We start from the raw sequence: 19,736 nt of genomic DNA on the forward strand, positions 1-19,736 counted from the left end.
TCAATTCGACTTCCTGCCCTGCACAGCAAAACCTGGCATGCATGGTTTTTACCCTTTAAAGACTTTATTTGAATCTGAAAAATGTAATTTGACTATTTTGTACCTCCCCCTCTCCCCCAATGAATTACTTTCTCCACCTGGAAATCTCCATAGCTTGGAGGGGATGTTGATGGTAAAAAGGTCAAGGGAGAACCAGGACTAGGGAAGAAGCTGACAAAACCCAATCCCTGCAGAGGTTGTCTGCCCTTAGGAGGAGCTGTTCTGGCTCTAAAGGCAGGCAAACCTGGGTTCTGATTCTGACAGCTACTTACTGGCTTTGTGGCCTTGAGCACCTCGTGAAAACTTCCCCAGTCTCAGTTTACTCATCTGTACAATACAGTGGGGATAATTCTTAGCAGGGCTACTGGGAGAACTACACTTAATGTGCTTTATTCCTTCACTTAGAAGATTCACTTTTTCTCATATTTTATTGTGTTCCTGCAATCAATATTATCTTACAATCGATGGTGCATTTCAGGTCACTGTGTTTTCCTTTTCTCCCAAAGGGCATCTTTAAATGGATGGTGTGTGTTATAATCTATGGCATTTTAGAATGAAGAAAATGGACGTGCCGAGTACAGAGCATCTGGCACAGTTCTGAAGGAGGAAGTACTCAGTAGATGCTAGAATTAGCTATCATTGCTTATCACTATGCCTACTCCCCTCCCTCCCATAGTCTTACAGAAAGACCACTTTGGAATATCCAGAGAAGGAGGTGTTGGCACTTTCGCCCCTCACCCAGATTCCTTCAGACAAAGGCTCCCAACTGAGGCTTCAGAAACCTGACTAAATCGAACACAGATCAAACTGTCCATCCTTGTTGAGTAAGAACCAAAATTGTCCGGTCCGCTCCCCTCTCAACAGGGTCACCAACTGCCACGCTCAGCAGTGTTTTGCAAACAGTAATTATCTGTTGAACTGAATTATTCCATCTTCTTTGCGTCCACTTTGGGTTCTGCACCCCCTCCTGCCCCAGGCACCCCTCCCCCCAGGCACCACCCCGGGGGATTAGCACAGAGACAAAGGAGTGAACTCGCCTTCTCCGGGAGGGACAAGGACGCGGCCTCGGGGGACCTGGGGGAGTGAGGGAGCCACCCAGGGCCTAGGGTGGGGATGAAGAGGAGGTGGGGCAGGGAGGAAGGAGGAACCTGGCTGCCCGGCCGCCCGTGCGGGGCGCTGTGGGGACCCCGCGGTCGGAAGCGGGCGGGGTGGGGGAGGGGCGCTACGAGAACCTGCCCATTGGGCTCGCGACCCCCCTCACAGCGCCCCTCACGGGGGACGCGGGCTGCCTGCCCCGGCGAGCGGCGGCCGCGAGGGGAGGGCCAAGGCCTTCCCGCCAACCCGGCTCAGCGAGCGTGCAGGCGCCTTCCAGAGCCGTGGCCGGGCTGGCGAGGCGGGAGGATGCCCGGACGCTGCGCCCTTCGCCGGGGCTGGAGCAAGGGCCACATGGAGCCTCCAGCCTCGCCTTCTCTCCCGCCCTCCCGCCACTCCGTCCCTCAAACCATACTTCACATCCCGCGCGCCCCGTGGGAGCCTCCTCGCCCACCGCCACACCACCATCCTGCAACCCCCACACCCCCCAGTCACCGGCTCCCGCCTTCGCGCTCCCAGCCTCGCCTCCTCTTAACTCCACTCCCTCGGCCCCCTCCAGCAATCTACCCCCACTCCCAGACTCACCTACCGCAGGACACCCACTCACCCCACCTCATCCCTACCAAGCGCCCACATACACGCTCCTTTCCCACCCCCATCTACTCGCTCTCCCTACCTGACCTGTCCCCTCAAACTCTTCCTGTCAGCCTCTGCCCCTCAAAATACTCCTTCCACCACGAGGGTGCTTGGGAGTAAGAAACCAGAAGTTGATACCTGTCACCCTACAGCTTGGCCCCAGATATGTGTTTCTCCGTGGTTGTCTTGAGGGCCTTTGTACTGTCCCCTACGGTCCCAGACTGTCCACCGCTCCCACCCCCAGTAGCCCTTAAAGTAGCAATCTTCCACACCTGCCCAAAGAAATCCACAAACGCTGCGAGGACAGGCGTCCAGGGCTGATGCTCCGATTTTCCCTCACTCAAGAGAGTAGGGAAGTGCCCACTCCCAGCCCTGGGGTTCACTAGGGGCTGGGCCCATGGATGCCCCAAGCTGGAAATCTCTTTCTTACCCCTCCCCAGGAACACTCAAGTCATTTCTTATCTCAAGCCTTCTGAGGATACCAGAACCCCATCCTTGGGAAGTTTAATCAGCCCTCCACAATCAGCCTTCTTGATCTGTTCTCTGCTGGTTCCACCCATTCCATTCCTCTGGGCTTTCTTCCCCCTCACACTGCTGCAGAGTCACAGCCAGTAATGGCCCCTTCCTGCCTATCTTTCTTCCCCTTCTCACAGCTGTCTTTGGGCTCTTTGGGATATGTGCCTATACAATGGGTCGCACATAATTTTACGAAGGGTTGTATTTTATACGACATAGATTTGGGGGAGTTGTTCATTCAGACATGTAAAAACATAGAATAGATGATACACATTTGCTTTTGTTTTACCTAGGAATGTTGACCTTTTTTGCCTTCTTATTGTTCCCTCCTTGAATAGAACTTTTTGTCCTGTGGTTTTGTTGGTCAGATGGGCGGCTTCTGTAGGAAAGGTTTGCCATCTATAAAGCAGGGAAGGTGAAAGGACAAAAAAAAAAAAAAAAAAAGAAAAAAAGAAAGAAAGAAAGAAAGAAAGAAAAAAGCAGATTTCAGATTGGTAAATGCCTCCTGTCTGCCAGTGGGCCTGATGGAAGTTTTAAGTCCAAGAGTACAGGGCCTAGTTTCCAAACATGCACCAGTTCCATTCTTATGGCCTCAAAAGTGAGAGGTGAGCATATAAAGTGTCCAAAGTAGCAACTATGCATAAGCTAAAATGTACATACACATACATATGGCAATCCAGTTAGCTTCACCATTTTGGGGGGGATGGGGGTCTGTAAAGAGGTAGCACAGGCCCGTGCAAGTGTGTCAAGTACACATGTGTAGACAAAATAGGTTCCAACCAATCATGTGCTGAACAGTATTACTTTTGTAAAACTCTCTACAATTATCCCCACTTAACAGATAAAAAGAACAGAGCCTCAGATAAAGTGGCACACCATGGCCACAGAGTCAGCAACTGGACCCCCAGATTGCAAGGTCCTCCCGCTGACTGCCTAGCTGGAGTGGGCCCAGAAATCTTAATTTTCGAAAAGCTCCCTTGATTATTTTTGATGACTAGTCTTGGGACCAGCGGCTCCACATCAAACCATCCAGCTATCCCTGTCACCAGTCTTGCCTCTTAGCTGCCTTCTCCACGTTGGCTAAAACATTTAAAACATATTTAAATAGCAATTTCGAAAAACTATGCAGCATATGGATTTTCCTTTTGATCTCAAAATGATGACAAACAGACACTTAGATACTTCATAAAAGAAATATTACCAGAAAAATTATAGAAATCTGGCTTTCAACTTGGTCTTGCTCTAATTTAAACAAAATGCAACTTTCCAGAGTCACTCTCTCCCCTCAAATAAATCCAAACTGGGACCTTCCTTTTCTTTTCCCTCCGTGAGCCTGCCCTACACCTATTTATTTCTGAATCGCTCGGCATCCTCAATAAAATGCGTTGTAAGATAGACAGTAGGGATGACTTAAGTCCTGCCATCAAAGTCCCTGAAAATAGAGTATCTCTTCCGAATTAATACCCTTGAGTTAAGAGACCAAAGAAAGAGGAGCTGGGAGTAACAACTAGTTATCCTTAGGCTGATAAAATAAGGGCGGTGGGCAGAAGGGGAAGTCTCCAGCCCTCTAGGCGTCCCCGCCCCTCCCTGGGTCCCCGGCGATGGCCCCCACCTCCCAGGTTGAGCGCGTCGGTCCGCTGCGAGCGCGCTGCCGCCTCGGCCACGCAGCAACAGGCGGGCGGCGCGGGCAGCCGCGTGGCAGCGCTGGCTCGGCGGCGTCGGACGTTCCCGGCTCTGCGCCGCGCGGGGAGCAGGTGGCTGCCCTCCGCGCCCGGCGTGCGCCGAGCTCGGGCCCGCGGAGCCAGGCGCCAGCCCCTGCGGCGGCCCCCCGGGAGAGGCCCGGCTGCGAGGTCCGGGCGGGGCGACCCCGCGCCCCACGGGCCGCGCGGGCGGGAGGGGCGCGCCCTCCGCCCACAGCGCGGCGCCGCGGCCTCCGCTTCTCGCGCACGTTGTCTCCGGGCCCGAGAGGCCGCGACACCTAGCGCGGGGCCGAGGCGAGGAAGGAAGGGCTGGGAGGGAGGAGGACACAGGGAGGAAGCTGCTGGCGAGGAAGCCCCGCTCCCGCCGAGGGGCCGGAGAGGAGACTCCCAGCCTTCCCTCCCGACCCGAAACTTTTCCAACACAAGCAGGCGTGTTCCTCGCGGGCTTCGGCGGCCCGAGTCGCCATCGGGGAAGAAGCTCGTCAAACAAACCCGTCCCCCCCGGCACGCACGCGGAGGTACACAGGCACACCGGGAGGGACTGGGCCTCTGGAGAAGTGCTAAGGGCCTGAAGGGAGCAGGCGCCACGCCGCACGAAAGGGGCTCCCCGCGTTCGAGAACCGGTGCTAAAAATCCTCCCAAAGCTCGGAAGTGTAGCGGTGCCCAGAGGCTTTGCGTAACTTTGCCCACTGCGCCCCCGCGTGCAGAGGCGTCCCCTCACACTCACACCCTCACCCCACCCCACTCCGCCCCCCCCACCCCCTGCTGCGGCCCGAGCCTGTCCTTGTATTTCAGGGACTGGGAAAGAGAAGCTGATCTGCGCCAAAGAGGGAGGGGTAGTAAATGGCACGAATCCCACTCCCTGGCACCCTAAGATTCGAAGGGAGAGCGCCCGGTTCTTCCCGAAAGTGTCCCCTCCACTTCCCTCTGCCCTTGGCTTCTTCACTACTGTGAACTGAAGAAGGTAAAGCTCAAGCAGATCGATGTGTATTTTTTTCTGAAATCACGACCTCTCCAAATCCTAGCCCTCAAAGAGCCTGGTGGGGTAGGAGAAAGGCAAGTTATTTCGGGCGGGGGGCGGGGGTGGGACAACAGCACCCCTCCGAAGGCGCTCGCGCGGCCTGGCGGGCGCCTCGCCGGGCTCTGCGCGGCCGGGCGGAGTGGCTGGATTATGTAAGTAACAGCCCTCCATGTGCTCACCACCATCTGTTAATATCTTGATATTGGAAAGTTCGGTGCCTGAGGCAAAGCCAGGGTTGGCGACACAGGGCTCCCAGCCTACTCCTTTCTACTCCAGGGCAGGGAACGTACCTCCCTTTGATTGTTTTCTCCCACATCCATAAAATCAAGTAGTAGTGTGCCCCTTCAATCACTGACAGCCAACCCCCTCTCCTCGTGGGTGTGTTTGTGGAAGAAGAGTGATTTTCTTCGAGGCCACTTTTTTGTAATGAATCCTTTCAATGCATTTATATTTTTATGACAATTCTAGGCTCCTTTAGGCTTTGTGGTGGACCCTGATTTGGGGGTGGGGGCTTTATTATTTTAAACATTACTTTTCCTGGCAGCACCCCTGACCCCAGATTCTTCTAAGGGTTATATTTCAACTTCTTTGGAGTGATTCGCTTCTGTTTACTTTGAAAGCTGTTGGTTAAACAAACATCACTCGGAGGCTTCTAAGCAGGGGTTCCCAGGAGAGAAACCGTGCAGCTGCTACTTGCTACTGATCTCGTGGCATTTCAGTTTCCCCCCCATTCAGAGCAAACCCAGGTTGGGGCTTGGCGTCACACTGAGTGCAGGGGTTGAGAGACACACAGAGAGACTATGGCAGTCAGCCTGCATTTAGACAGCCTGAAGCAGGCCGGCCTGCACCCTATAGTTGGTTTTTCTTTCTTTCTCTTTCTCTCTTTAGGGTGGTGGGGGATAGTGAATGGTGGATGGTGATGTGTGTGTGTCCAGGCTGCACTTCTCCAGCATTCTTCTCCTGAAATTCACATCCATGTGTGTCTCTCACCTGGATCTGGTTGAAATTCCCAGAATTGGTTTGTTTAGGACCTGCTGACAGTTGTTTGTAAGGTTTTAAATTATTTGTATGCAGTCTTCTCTCCTACCCCCACCTACTGGCTTGAAGAAAGAACCAGAGAGGGAAAAATACACCGGGGAAATGTCAAGGCGAAGTGTGTTTAACCGATTACCAGATTCATAAGTGATAACTGCTAGAGTTTGACTAAGAATGCACAGATAACCCTGCAGATAAATAAGTAAATGCAGCCTGCACGGATCGAGTTTGGTGGAAGACCGGTCAGAACTTGTTAAGTTTTTATGTTATTGGGGTTGTGTTGGCAATGGGGAGGAGAAAGGGACTGACCCCAGGCTTGGCTGCTGGTTTCAGAGATGGAGTCAATATCTAGGCGACTTCTCGTCTCCAGGCTGACTGATCGCTTCTCCCCTATCAGAAAACAAACTGGGAGAAGCCAGAGATAGGGGGCTCGGGCCTCATGCCTTGCTCCAGGGCCGCCCGAGACCCGGGAGAGCGCCGAAGCTCTGGCAAGAGAGGTTGCCAGGAGCCTGGCCTGTACGTCGCCGGGACGTTAGGGGACCAGACAGTGCTCCGTATACGCAGCTCGCGGTGATGGGCTGCAGACCGAGCTCGCTCGTCCAGCGTCGCGCGCGCTCCTATTTCAACGAGCCGCTCTTACGCCCTGATTTGGGCTGCGAACCGCTGCAGCAGAGCTAGCGAGCCGCGAGCCTCCGCCGCCGAGGTTGGGGGTTGGGGAGCTTCCTTGTTTCCCAAGAGGGTTACTCCAACTTCGACTTGGGCCTGCCTTCCCCCGGGAGCGATACATGACTTACTGGGGCTCGCAGGGAACTTCTCCCGCCGTCAGTTCCCGGGCGTAGTGTGTGCAAAACGTGCACCCGAGCGCTAGGTGCAATTGACATAAACTTGTGGGCTAAAGTTCAAGCCGTTTCCTTCCAGAGTCTGAACCTTTTCTCTCTCTCAGCTTCCTTTCTTCCCCCTTCTCCCCCTCCTCTCCCTGCCCTCCTCCCTTTTAAATGTCAAACTGAGCAGATGGTTTTAAGGTGTGGAGGGCATGTATCCTTTACTGCTGCCAGTTTATTTGTGGCCTGGCGCTAACGTATACTTTCTGGGATACTTAAAGAAAGTAATAGGAGGAAAAAGAAGAAAGGAAGTAGCTTCGATCCATTCACAGAACCCAAATTTCCCCGCTCAGTACCCCCGCTTACCTCGAAAGGACCCAACCAATAGAAGCATTACTCCATCCTGCAGCTAATGGGCACGTTGATAGATTATTTCTATCCCCAGCCTAAATTTGTCACATCTCGACTAGAACACTTGATACAATAGCAGATCATTGGAAGTGTGAGTAGTGTGTTTGCGCGCGTCTATGTTGTTTCCATAGTGGGGGGGGGGGTGTCTAGAGGCAGCAAAGGGGGAGAAATGAAGGCTGGGGATGGTCAAGCAAGTCTTTTTTCTTATCCCCGAACACCTAACCGGGCCGGCCTGATTTTTCTTCTTCTTCTTTTCAATGTCTGAATCCCGTGCCAAAAGTTTCCTACGGGGTTTGGACTCGAACATATTGTTTTCACTAGTCTTATTCAAAGATTAGACTTCTTCGCAGTTTGATGAATTTGAGGCTGAAATTGTAAATGTCCTAGGAAAAGTGTGTACATATGTGTTGGAGAAGATGCTGATAGTGGTCAGCCAGTGGACTTGTAACACAATTCATAAACACCCTGTCGTCAAGATGCAACATGATTCAACCTTTGATCTGATTAAATTCGAGGGACACACGAAAAATACTTGTCCCCATCCTACAAAAAAAAAAAAAAGAGTGTCTAATCGCCTAGGTGTGAATGTTTCTGCTTCGCAGCCCTTGCAAGTCCTAGCTTTTATAGGATCTTTAAGTCATAAACGCGGTTGCTTTATTAAAAGCCGTTTACTGTGCCGGGTGAAAAAGACGTTCTAGCTGTGGCTGGAAGCTTGCTCTTTAGCATTTGCAACTTTCAGATCCCAAGAAGCTCTTCAAGAGCCACATTAAAGAAATCTTGCTGGTTATTCTTCGTCCAAGAAATGTGAAAGCAACGTGAATTTTCTATAGATTGACTTAGAAGCCCGAAATTTTAAGCGTTTGAAATTTCTTACCTAGGAAACTTTAAAGTTTGTTACCCAGGCATCAAAACTGTGTAAATCCTATATGAAACCTCTCTCTTTGATCATTCTGGGATGAGTGAGTTACTGAGCGGTAGTCGCGTGGTAATGTTTGTAACATTTTTTTTCCCCGTAAAGGTTGTTGTACCCTACAATCCAAAAATCGTCGTTAGAAGTAACCCAAGACAAATATTCTTCTTCCTAACAAATTTGACGGGAGATTGACTGGGATTCAGCCAATACTGATCTTCTAATACCAGATGCAGCGGAGTCGGTGTGGAATCTCTGGCACCTATTATTTTAATCCCAAACCTACCTGTATTTATTGTCCACCTCCCCTTTAAAAGGAAGCAAGGGTGACATGTATTCCTGATACTAGCTATGATCATTTAAAAAGTGTAATGATTTGAAGATCCCCACTCCCTCCTCCTATACCACCCCACCCCTAAAAGCCCCCACTTTTTCTCCAGTATACTTTTCCGTGCCTTCCTCCACCCCTGTCCGAGTAGCGCTCACTCGCTCGGCCGCTCGGCGAACTCGATCAGCTGTATCTGGGAAATGAAGGGGGAAAAAAAAAAGGGGGGGACCTACGTCCTGGAAGAGCGACTGTGAGCCGAGCGCCGCTCGCGCGGTCGCCCGCTCCGCACGGTGCCCGCGGATGGCTCGCTCCGGCCCCGGCGCGGCGATCCGGTCGCCCCGCAGCAGTGGCTGGGCGACGGTGAGGGTGGGGGCCGGGGATGGAGGCGGGGGAGGGGAGCGCGGGGCCCCTCTCCCCTCCTCTCCTCCCAGCCCCTCACCCCCACCCCTTTTATATATTTTTTTTTCCTCCCAAGTTCTCTTGCCTCACTATCCCCCCTTGAATCCGAAGGCGCCTCGCGATTGGGTGCTGGGGCCGGGTACGTCAGTCAGACTGTGACGTGCAGTCTTCCTGTTTCCTTCAGCTGTGTCTTAAAGTAAATCTTGTTGTGGAGCGGAGCCCTCAGCTGAGGGAGCGCTCTGAAATAATACACCATTGCAGCCGGGGAAAGCGGAGCGGCGCAAAAGAGCTCTCGCCGGGTCCGCCTGCTCCCTCTCCGCTTCGCTCCTCTTCTCTCCTCCTCTTTTCTCTCCCCCTCTTCTACTCTCTTCTCTCTTCTATTCTCCTCCCCTCTTCCTTTCTCTTCTCTTCCTTTCTCTTCTCTTCTCTCCTCTCCTCTCGTCCCTTCCCTTCTCTCCTCTCCTTGCCCACCCCCTCCTCTCTCTCTCCCCTCTCCCTCTCCCCACCGGCCCGCTCGCTCGCTCCCGCACCGACCCACCGTCCGCGGTCCAATTATCATATTCATCACCCGCAAGATCTCACCGTGTGTGTGCGCGCGCGGGTTTTCCTCTCTCCGCCTGCAAAAAAAGGCTCGGTCCCACTGCTCTCCGCACCGCGTAAGTATCTTCTCCCCCTCGCGAGTCCCCTCCCCTTTTCCAGATTCACTTGTACTGGCTTGTTCTTGAAGGAGAAGAAAAGAAAAGAGACTCCCATTACTCACACCCGTGTCAACATCTCCCCCCACCCCAACCCCAGAGAAAATGGTGTTCTTTAAATGAATCATAATAAAATAGCCTCTAAACAGTTTCTAAGCAGGAGCCTCAGTGGAACTCAGCGCTCCGCTCCTCCCAGTTCCTAAGAGTAAGTGATCCGCTTGGCTTTTATTTCTTTCTCTTTCCTGCTGGTGGCTGGGGGTGGTGTTGGCGATGGGGGGAGGCTGATAGCGCTGGACTTGCGCTGATCTTGTCACCTTTTGTGTACTGTTTCTGGGGGGTGAGGAGGCGTTTGCTTCCTTTCCTTCTTTCTCTTGTCCTCTCTCCTCAGGAGAGAGGACCGCGAGGGGGACCGGGTCGCTTTTTGTTCGTCTGGATCCCCGCTTTCCTCCCAGCCTCATCCTTCCCATCTTCCCCGGTTAAAACTCCTGGGCTAGTCCCCGCGTCCTTTCTCTTTGTCTTGTTTATTATAGCTGCCTTTCTTCCAGGCTCTTCCAATTTGCTTGTCATTTGCATACCTTTCACTTCTCCTTTTTAACCCCAGCAGAGGGCCAGGGAGTAGGGAGGAAGGGAGAGGGAGGAGGGGGGCGCTCTATTACTTTCCTCTCAAAACGCTGTCGAAGCCAAAAGGTTGAAATCAGGGTTGGAGCAGTGGCGAGATGGTCCCGGGAAGCGAGCGCGGCGCCCCTCTCCTGAGCTCCCAGGCACCAGGGCTAGGTCAAGTGGAGTAGGGTAAGGTGGCACCGGGAGCCTCGGGGGGGGGGGGGGTCGTGTGGTGGAGGGGCCGGGGCTCGAGCGCCGCGGGAGGACGCAAGGATCGCGCTCCGGGTGGGGGTAGGGAATGTTCTTGGACAGCGGATGTGCGAGGCGAAGACTCTCACAGTTATCCCTGGCAGTTGGCGTGATTGGGCTGCTTCGATCTGATCTTGGTTCCTCTGGTTGGTACCTACAATTTTGTCCCACTTTGGAGGATCGGAGAGGGAGGAGAGGAGAGTTGAGGGTAACTGGTACTGGAAGAATAGTGAGGGGGGAGGGAAGAGCTGCTATCTTGCCTGAACAGACAAGGAGGGGGACGAGGGGGACAAGTTGAGGGGGCAGACATCATCCAAATCCCAGTTTAGCAAGTTGTTGCTTCTTCTGATGTGCCAGCCACTTACTCCTCCTGCTAAAACTGAAGGTAAGGGGATAGTGTAGATTGAAGGGGCGAGGTGGAGGGGGGCAGGAGGGAAGTGTAGGGAGAGTAGCTTTGGAGAGAGACTGACAGGTCTCTCGCCACTTCTCAGCTCTTTTCCAAAGTTGAGAGCCCTCCAGGCAGGCAGAGAGAAGAACTAGGAGCAGAGGCTGAGCGGCAGTCTTAAATAGCCCAAGGAGGCAGCTTGGGGTGTGAAACTGCTGTTCTTGGCAATCCAGAACCCACTCCGCCTGGGGGAAGGCTGGGAACTCACCTGCTTGTTTTTATGTTTCCAAGAAGGTCTGTGTTGTCTCCTTGAGCTTATAAAAACAGTGCAGGCACAGGGTGGCCTTCTCTCAAAGTCAAGGCTAGAAGGCTCTTCTCTTGTTCTCTCCCCCCACCCCCTTTCCCCCATCTATAACCTCCCTTACGAAAAAAATAATTTCCTTTCCTAGCCTAGGTAGGCAGAGCTCTATTAGTAGAGGGCTGTGCATGGGCAGGGCCTGACAGGTGTGTTGTGTCAAGAAAGACAGGTGCAAATTTCCTCTGTGTCTGTGTGTGTCTGTACAGTTCCAGACCACAATGCGTGCTCCAGGGTTGTAGAGGTTTATGAATTTATGGTTGCCCTGGTTAATAGGATTGTCTGGGCTAATGGGAACTGGGCTGTTGTTATGTTTCGAGCCCTGCCATGTGAGTTCTTTGGTTGGGGGTAGGGGACCCAGTTGGTATGTGTTTGTTTATTTTTCTTGAGGATGTTGGCAGGCTGCTCCTGAGGCTGTGTCTCAGGCTCCTGTCTGCCAGGCAGCTGAAAGTACCCCCACTTCAGGCAGCAGGTGGAAGGAGATTGACTTTCTCTTTGCTTCCCTCTAGTTTATGCCTGTCTCCCAGGTCTCCGGTGGAGGGGGAGTGGTGAAAGCCATCTTTTGTGTGTGTGTGTGTGTGTGTGTGTGTGTGTGTGTGTGTGTGTGTGTTTTGGACATCCATGGGTGGTGCGTGTAACTGCCAAGAATACCAAAGTCAGTTTGCAAGTGTTACTGCTGTTAAAGCTTATCTTTTTAGCATGCTTTCTCCCTGCCCAGAAAGAATAGGTATGTGCATAAACTCTTTCAAGTCATACGTTAAATACTCTCATAAAGTAGAATGAGCCTGTCATTGTACCAGACATGTGCCAGATGTCCTAGTTATTACTTTGATGGAGAAGGAAAATCTCAAGTATGTGAGAGGTAACTGCGCTTTTCTGTTTGATGCAAGATGCAGGCAAGCAGCTTCATGAAGAGTTTCTTGCAAGAACTTCTAAGTATTTTCAAAATGAAATGGGCTATGGGTGGTAAGGAAGAAAAAAAGGAGTTATCTGGTTAACCTGCAACACAGACCTGTTCCTACAATGGTTAAATAGATGAAGGTGACAATCGTGGCTTCGTGTGTGTGAGGGAAGTTAGTGAGAATTCAATGTGAGCACTGTATCTGGATTCTTAAAACCTGACCTTTTACATTTTTCCTTAAACAAGCTATTTCTTGAGTTGCTCGGAAATAGATTAAATGGTGAATGGGTTTTGTTGGTTGGTTTGGTTGCTTGGATGATGATCTTTGTTTCATGAAAATGAGATAGTATGTGTCATTTAGTCTTTCAACTTAAACAGCAAAGTTCCTTCTAATACTTCCCTTGGATGCTTTTGAAGTTCTTTTATAATTAAAATGTCATCTATGGATGTGTTCATTTGCTTTATTTTTAATAAGGGTTATCTGTGCTTGGCACTTACTGATATTTTTATGTGTCCATTATGCAGAATTTATTTAATCACCACCTTGTGGGGAAAAATTCATGCATACGTAACATGAATCTTTGTTCTCACTTTATTCATTCCCTAGCATCGTCCCTCCATAAGTAGCACTTACAATCTTAGAACATAACCTAGCTGCCAGGCTTGCTCTTTATTTGTTCAAAGTGAAATAGGCCTTTTTTCATGAATTTCTTATAGGCATTGTTTTGCATCTGCGCTTGCTAATGTAAGGACTTTTTAGGTTCAGGATTAACAAACGATTGTAAAATGGTACTGTTTTTATAATATGAAGATGGTTGTGCATGATATATTATTTGGATTCTAATTAAGTTCCTGTATAAATTGGAAAGGACATATATGTAAGAAATTTATCCAACCTTATTGCCTTAGAGGACATTTAGAGTATTTCAGTTTTCTACAGAAAGAAGAGTGTTTTTTCTTGAGGTTATTTCTCACTCTCTTTTATTTACTAATTTGGTGAATTATTACATTTTCAATAGGTAAAAATGAATATTTTAGGCATGTCTCAGAAAATCTCCTATGTTCATTTTGCAGGTGAAAAATGTATGGAATTTTTGATAGGATGGAGGAATTTTAAATGAAATGGTGATGATTTGAGGGCTCTCTGATGATAGGAAATTTTAAAACCTGATATAAGATTTTAACAAAACAATCTTAGTTAATTTAAGTATTAATGAACATCAAGTGGGTTTTTCAAAATAAACACCAAAGGCTTTCTTAACCTGGTGGCTAAGCTAAAACATCTCCGAAGGAAAAGTTGCTAGTTAGCAGACATGCACTCTTCACACAGTGAGGAGGACAGCTTGGTAGGGGGCAGGGGCGGGGGAGTACCTAAATCAAATCATCTGATTTTCCCCCCTGAATTACTGACTTCCAGATGGATTTACAGTGTTCTTTGTTACTGGTAATCCACTTGAAATTTCGTAACCAGGTTGACTCAAGGAGATCAGAGGCCCACTCAAGGGTAGTTTTCTAAAAGAAGTAAAGTGTAGGTTTGAGCAATTTCTTCAAATAATTTTATCAACAAAGACAGGTAATCTCAATAATCCCAACAGGAGACCATGCCAGCCTGACACTTCCCCATCTCATGAAAGATTTGACTGAACAACTTGAATGATAACCGTGATGAACACTTCTTTGTCCAGAATCTGGACTTCAGACAGATACGTAAAAGTTGCATGCCCCCTCCCCAAATAACTTCTTTATTAAAGCAGAGCACTTCACCACTGTCTGCTTCAGTGTTCCTTTGAAATTCTTCACTGAAAATTTCTTTCTACTAACATTGTCATCAGCTTCCTTAGGATTCTCCATGTTAAATTATCTGACATCCTTCAGATAATTAGGATTTTAATGAAGAATCTCTTGGAGCAGTTAAAATCCGACTTGATCATACTTGGATGTGTGTTCTTATCTTTTTCTGGGAGGAATCTGCCACGTTAAAATACCCCTCGTACAGGAATTATTTAAACATTTGTGCAGTTAGATACTAAGTAGTACAGCCCAATATTTAATAATAAAAATATTTTACATAGATTTTCACATGCATTAAAGAGGCATTTGCAGAATTAGTGTATGGGTTCAAATTCAACTGCAGTATTTTTCTGCATACTTACTGATACTGGTGTTCACCAGTGCTGATCAAAAGGTTTCATATTGCCTGGTTAAACTCAAAATTAATATTACAATTCAAATATAATAAAAGTCAAGAATAACTGTAGTGGAAACATATGGCTTAGTACATATATTGAGAAATAAAGGAGTTTTTAAAAATCTTAATGGACAGGATGGTATCAATGATAAATTCATTCCATAGCATTCTCTAAATCCTGAATTGGGCAATCACAAAAGCACCCTTGAAAATGTTTTCAAGTGATTTAATTCACATTATAGTCATTTAACAACACGTTTTCTTATGTGGTAAATATATTCATATACATATATGTATATATATCTTATTTATGAAGCATGATGTTACTAAAGAACTATTGTCAACCAGTTATAATTATTTAATCTCACTTATAGCCTCCATGGGTTATAATCCCAATGTGTATGACCACTATACCTTTATTTTTGAGTTTAGGTCAAAGCTATATAGAGAGGTATATTTATTTGCCCCTATTAATGTAATGCCTTGTCTCGCTGGATCATATAATATTTCCTAGTTTTCCTGTTTGTGTTGTCCTTCTTATGTCTCAGCTGTACATTCTACAAGACCGAAAATTATTTAAATTCTTTTCGCCCCAATCAGAAACAAATCATTACTTAATCTCAGAATGCTGACCAGTCGTAAGAGAATGGCAAAACTCAGTTCCGCTTGGTGAATTTGAAAGAAGTTAGGGGATATTTTCTTCTCAAGAGACCCCAAAGCATGTTTAATTAACACTCATTCTCCACCGAAGATGAGATCATTTCTTTCCACCTTAGGAAGAGTGCAGCCCTCCTCTTGGCTCCGGCATGAGGCAGGGATGCAGCTGTTGATACCTAGGCTAGATGAGAGGAAGTGCAGTTGACACAGAGGTAAATGGCAGTTGGGAAAGGAAGGATGGCTGGGGGTGACCTTGTGCTCATCTCTTACACCAGCGTGTTGTTTCTGAGCCTCTGCTGCAGAGATGCTTTTCCTAGAGTAAGAATGGGTTGGAGGAAAACCCAGATTGGATCTTAAGGGGAATGGGGGAAGAAAAATCCTGCAGAAAGTTTGTTCAACATTTTGGGAAAGCTGTGTGCTTTTCAGGTGATATTAGAGAGAAAGTGATTTGCACACGAAAAGAAAAGAGGTAAAATTTTTAAATAATGGCAATAAATTCCATTTTTGAAAGGCTGATATACACACACAAAAGTCCTCCTTGCAAAGACCTCCCCCACGATATGCAAATCTTTCTGAGCTTTGAAATAACTCATCCTTTTTCTTGTTTGTCTCAGTCTCCCCTTTTTTTTCTCTCACCTGACAACTACACCTGACTTACCAGATCTAATGTGTTAGTTATACACTGTCATTGCATTTTTGTCCTTCTGAAACTGATCTCATTATTAATGTGTGAGGGGTCTCAATCATTGTGAATTCAGTTTTGAACCCTATATTGAAGTTATCAAGATCTGTTTCCATTCTAAGTTCAGGAAATTTTATCCTGAGGCATACAAAAAGTATTTTATCCTCAAGCATAGAAAAAAAAATATGTAAAGAAGCATCATGTTGCTTTCATGGCACTCTAAAACCTGCTTTATTTAAATGTTGTATATTCATGTACAAACTGAGAACAAGGGCTGCATGATGAAATCTTTGTTGCTTAAAAAAATACACGTTGCCATCTAAGCATTGAGCCTTTTCTTGATTTTTACAGGTTATTTCATGCTGAAATTATGCCTATTTGCATGGATAGTCATTCTTTAAAACTAGCCACAGATGCAGTCCTAGGGAGCACGTAGATGTTTTTACAGGTGAACCGAAAGAGATGGGAGCTGTTCCAAACACTCTGCACGCTGCCTTTGGCAATAGACCCTGTTATTGTGAAGATGTGCTCTGTTAAGCAAACGTGAAGTTTAATATTAGATAAACCTCGTGTGAAAAAAATATTTTCATTTTCTCCATAAAATGTTAATTGTAAGCAAAAAGATGTGACATCCTAACATTTATACAAAATTTGGGGTTAGCATCCCTGCTTAATAAGTCACAAAATATGTCAAGTGCTTTTAATAAAATGCAAGGAAAGATGTTCTCTTTTTATATTGTGTTCCCAAGAAACAATGGAAGTTCATATGCGGAGATGGTATTTCCATTTCTCACATATTTAATTGATGTTATTTTCTTTCCTCTTTATGTGTCTTCTTTCAGCCTTTTTTTCCCTGTTTTTTTCCCCCTTTGGCATAAGAAAAAAGATTCGCAAATGGTGTATGTTAAAGAGTTTCTTTAGGCATTTGACGTAGTATTTTGGCAGATTATAAGGGGAAAAAAACTAGTACTGAAGATGTATTTATCCCTGCCTAAGTCAGTTTATTGTTCCACATACTGGTTTCTAAAATGTGACAGTGTCCTTCTTTTGCACTGAGTCCAACTTTATAATAACCTAAGTCATCAAAAAGACATCATGAAAATCTATAAATATTCTCACACTTACGTTAAAATCTAGCAACAGATCCCACCTTTAAATGTGATTTTAGTAATACCAATGCATATCTGTGCTAAATAAGCAGACTTGTAAAATGAGTATTTGGGCATTGATTTCAGTGTTAAATTGACCATTTCTGTTGGAAAGATGCTGATGGGAGTGTTCTCTTTCCCATTTCACATGTGACAAAAATATTTTAAAATTCAGTAATAAAGGGTGTGTGAAATATTTGCATTTTTAAGAGTCTTTTTTCCTCTAAGGGCATAAAAGGCACAATAATTTTATAGCAGAAATGGAGTTTTTCATCCAAATTTCACGCATCCTCAAAATTCAACCTTGTTTCTTAGGTATAGACCACTTTTATTTTCTTTTGTAATATGAATCTCAATGCCCAAAATTTAATCAATTGGTTGTCAGAGGCTGTGTTCTTATAATCTACTGTTTCTTCTGAAGATAAACAGTATCATTTTAGGCATTTGTGAAAGAGAATCATATTACTGGTGCTTAAGCAGTTTTTGCTTTTTTTTTTTAATCTTAATCCATCTTAAACCAGTGGAGCAGAAATATTTAAAAATGTTTCATTTCAAGCAGAGTGCATAATAAATTGCAATAATTGTAATGTGCCATAAATCCCAGAGCCTATGCATTTTGCATTTGATTCAGGATTGAGGTCAGGAAATTTGGAGAAATTTAAAGAAAATGATTCATCAGTCCTTTTGTTCTGTTGGCCAGGGTCCCGGGATTCTTGAGCTGTGCCCAGCTGACGAGCTTTTGAAGATGGCACAATAACTGTCCAGTGATGCCTGACCATGACAGCACAGCCCTCTTAAGCCGGCAAACCAAGAGGAGAAGAGTTGACATTGGAGTGAAAAGGACGGTAGGGACAGCATCTGCATTTTTTGCTAAGGCAAGAGCAACGTTTTTTAGTGCCATGAATCCCCAAGGTTCCGAGCAGGATGTTGAGTATTCAGTGGTGCAGCATGCAGATGGGGAAAAGTCAAATGTACTCCGCAAGCTGCTGAAGAGGGCGAACTCGTATGAAGATGCCATGATGCCTTTTCCAGGAGCAACCATAATTTCCCAGCTGTTGAAAAATAACATGAACAAAAATGGTGGCACGGAGCCCAGTTTCCAAGCCAGCGGTCTCTCCAGCACAGGCTCCGAAGTGCATCAGGAGGATATATGCAGCAACTCTTCAAGAGACAGCCCCCCAGAGTGTCTTTCCCCTTTTGGCAGGCCTACTATGAGCCAGTTCGATATGGATCGCTTATGCGACGAGCACCTGAGAGCAAAGCGCGCCCGGGTTGAGAACATAATCCGGGGTATGAGCCATTCCCCCAGCGTGGCGTTAAGGGGCAATGAAAATGAAAGAGAGATGGCCCCGCAGTCTGTGAGTCCCCGAGAAAGTTACCGAGAAAACAAACGCAAGCAGAAGCTGCCCCAGCAGCAGCAACAGAGTTTCCAGCAGCTGGTTTCAGCCCGCAAAGAACAGAAGCGAGAGGAGCGCCGACAGCTGAAACAGCAGCTGGAGGACATGCAGAAACAGCTGCGCCAGCTGCAGGAAAAGTTCTACCAGATCTATGACAGCACTGATTCTGAAAATGATGAAGATGGTAACCTGTCTGAAGACAGCATGCGCTCGGAGATCCTGGAGGCCCGGGCCCAGGACTCCGTGGGGAGGTCGGATAATGAGATGTGTGAGCTGGACCCCGGGCAGTTCATCGACCGAGCCCGAGCCCTGATCAGGGAGCAGGAAATGGCAGAAAACAAGCCCAAGCGGGAAGGCAGCAACAAAGAAAGAGACCACGGGCCAAACTCCTTACAACCAGAAGGCAAACATTTGGCCGAGACCTTGAAACAGGAACTGAACACGGCCATGTCGCAAGTCGTGGACACTGTGGTCAAAGTCTTCTCGGCCAAACCCTCCCGCCAGGTTCCTCAGGTCTTCCCACCGCTCCAGATCCCCCAGGCCAGATTTGCAGTCAACGGGGAGAACCACAATTTCCACACCGCCAACCAGCGCCTGCAGTGCTTTGGCGACGTCATCATTCCGAACCCCCTGGACACCTTTGGCAACGTGCAGATGCCCAGTTCCACAGACCAGACGGAAGCACTGCCCCTGGTGGTCCGCAAAAACTCATCTGACCAGTCTGCCTCCGGCCCCCCCGCTGGCGGCCACCACCAGCCCCTGCACCAGTCGCCTCTCTCTGCCACCGCAGGCTTCACCGCGTCCACCTTCCGCCACCCCTTCCCCCTCCCCTTGATGGCCTACCCGTTTCAGAGTCCACTAGGTGCTCCCTCCGGCTCCTTCTCGGGAAAAGACAGAGCCTCTCCCGAATCCCTAGACTTAACTCGGGAGACCACGAGTCTGAGGACCAAGATGTCATCCCACCACCTGAGCCACCATCCTTGTTCACCAGCACATCCACCCAGCACCGCCGAAGGGCTCTCCTTGTCTCTCATCAAATCCGAGTGTGGAGATCTTCAAGACATGTCCGAAATCTCACCTTATTCGGGAAGTGCAATATCCTTTCACTTGCCCCTCAGGGAAAACAAAGCCAAGCCAAAAAGGCTTCCCAAAAGGTCAGGTTTACACAATATTTAGAAAAACGTAGATTAGTATCTTCTCAAGAATGCGATCTTTCCTCTTATTCGGAGCCATGGGCTTTTATCAGCACACGTGTGGCACTTCTGCTTGTACAAAAGCTTCACAGGAAACCAACATCTTCACAACTTTCTCAAGTTGTTAATTGCCCCAAAGCACTAGTCTTTAATTTGTGCTTTTTCAGCGGTGTTTTTCCTGTGATTTCTTCCTGTATTATCTTCTTAATCCTTCCCCCCAGTCCACCCAAAAGTAGATTTAGAGATGGAAAAGAATCTCATTGTAATATTGAATTCTATCAGATTTAATTTTATAAGATGGTAAGTTTTATCATGGACTAGAAAGAAAAGTCAGTCTTCGGATCTCTAAGGTTCCATAAGAAGAATTCTCCCTTTAAC

The 19,736-nt window shown here is 47.7% G+C and overlaps 1 protein-coding gene and 1 long non-coding RNA gene across 8 annotated transcripts in view; one reads left to right on the plus strand and one right to left on the minus strand.

The window, feature by feature from the left end:
- The window catches only part of LOC116659235, a 125,960-nt gene extending 114,731 nt beyond the window's left edge, over positions 1-11,229 (minus strand). The window contains exons 1-3 of the long non-coding RNA XR_004314472.1: positions 11,106-11,229; positions 9,491-9,628; positions 2,573-2,682 (exon numbers count right to left, since the gene is read on the minus strand). This is a non-coding gene — a long non-coding RNA (uncharacterized LOC116659235). The remainder of the gene's footprint in view (positions 1-2,572; positions 2,683-9,490; positions 9,629-11,105) is intronic.
- The window catches only part of PROX1 (prospero homeobox 1), a 52,671-nt gene continuing 41,858 nt past the window's right edge, over positions 8,924-19,736 (plus strand). The window contains exons 1-2 of one of the 7 annotated variants that reach the window (XM_032466466.1): positions 8,924-9,564; positions 17,469-19,319. In XM_032466466.1, coding sequence (XP_032322357.1) covers positions 17,536-19,319 — 1,784 coding nt within the window. In that variant the 5' untranslated portion in view covers positions 8,924-9,564; positions 17,469-17,535. Of the gene's footprint in view, positions 9,565-9,585; positions 9,809-9,894; positions 10,393-10,491; positions 10,599-10,749; positions 10,838-17,468; positions 19,320-19,736 lie in introns of those variants that run through there. The other 6 variants (XM_014560006.2, XM_014560011.2, XM_014560010.2 and 3 more) reach the window with 6 other exon arrangements.

Source organism: Camelus ferus, chromosome 23 (genome assembly GCF_009834535.1).
Source record: "Camelus ferus isolate YT-003-E chromosome 23, BCGSAC_Cfer_1.0, whole genome shotgun sequence".
NCBI lineage: Eukaryota > Metazoa > Chordata > Mammalia > Artiodactyla > Camelidae > Camelus > Camelus ferus.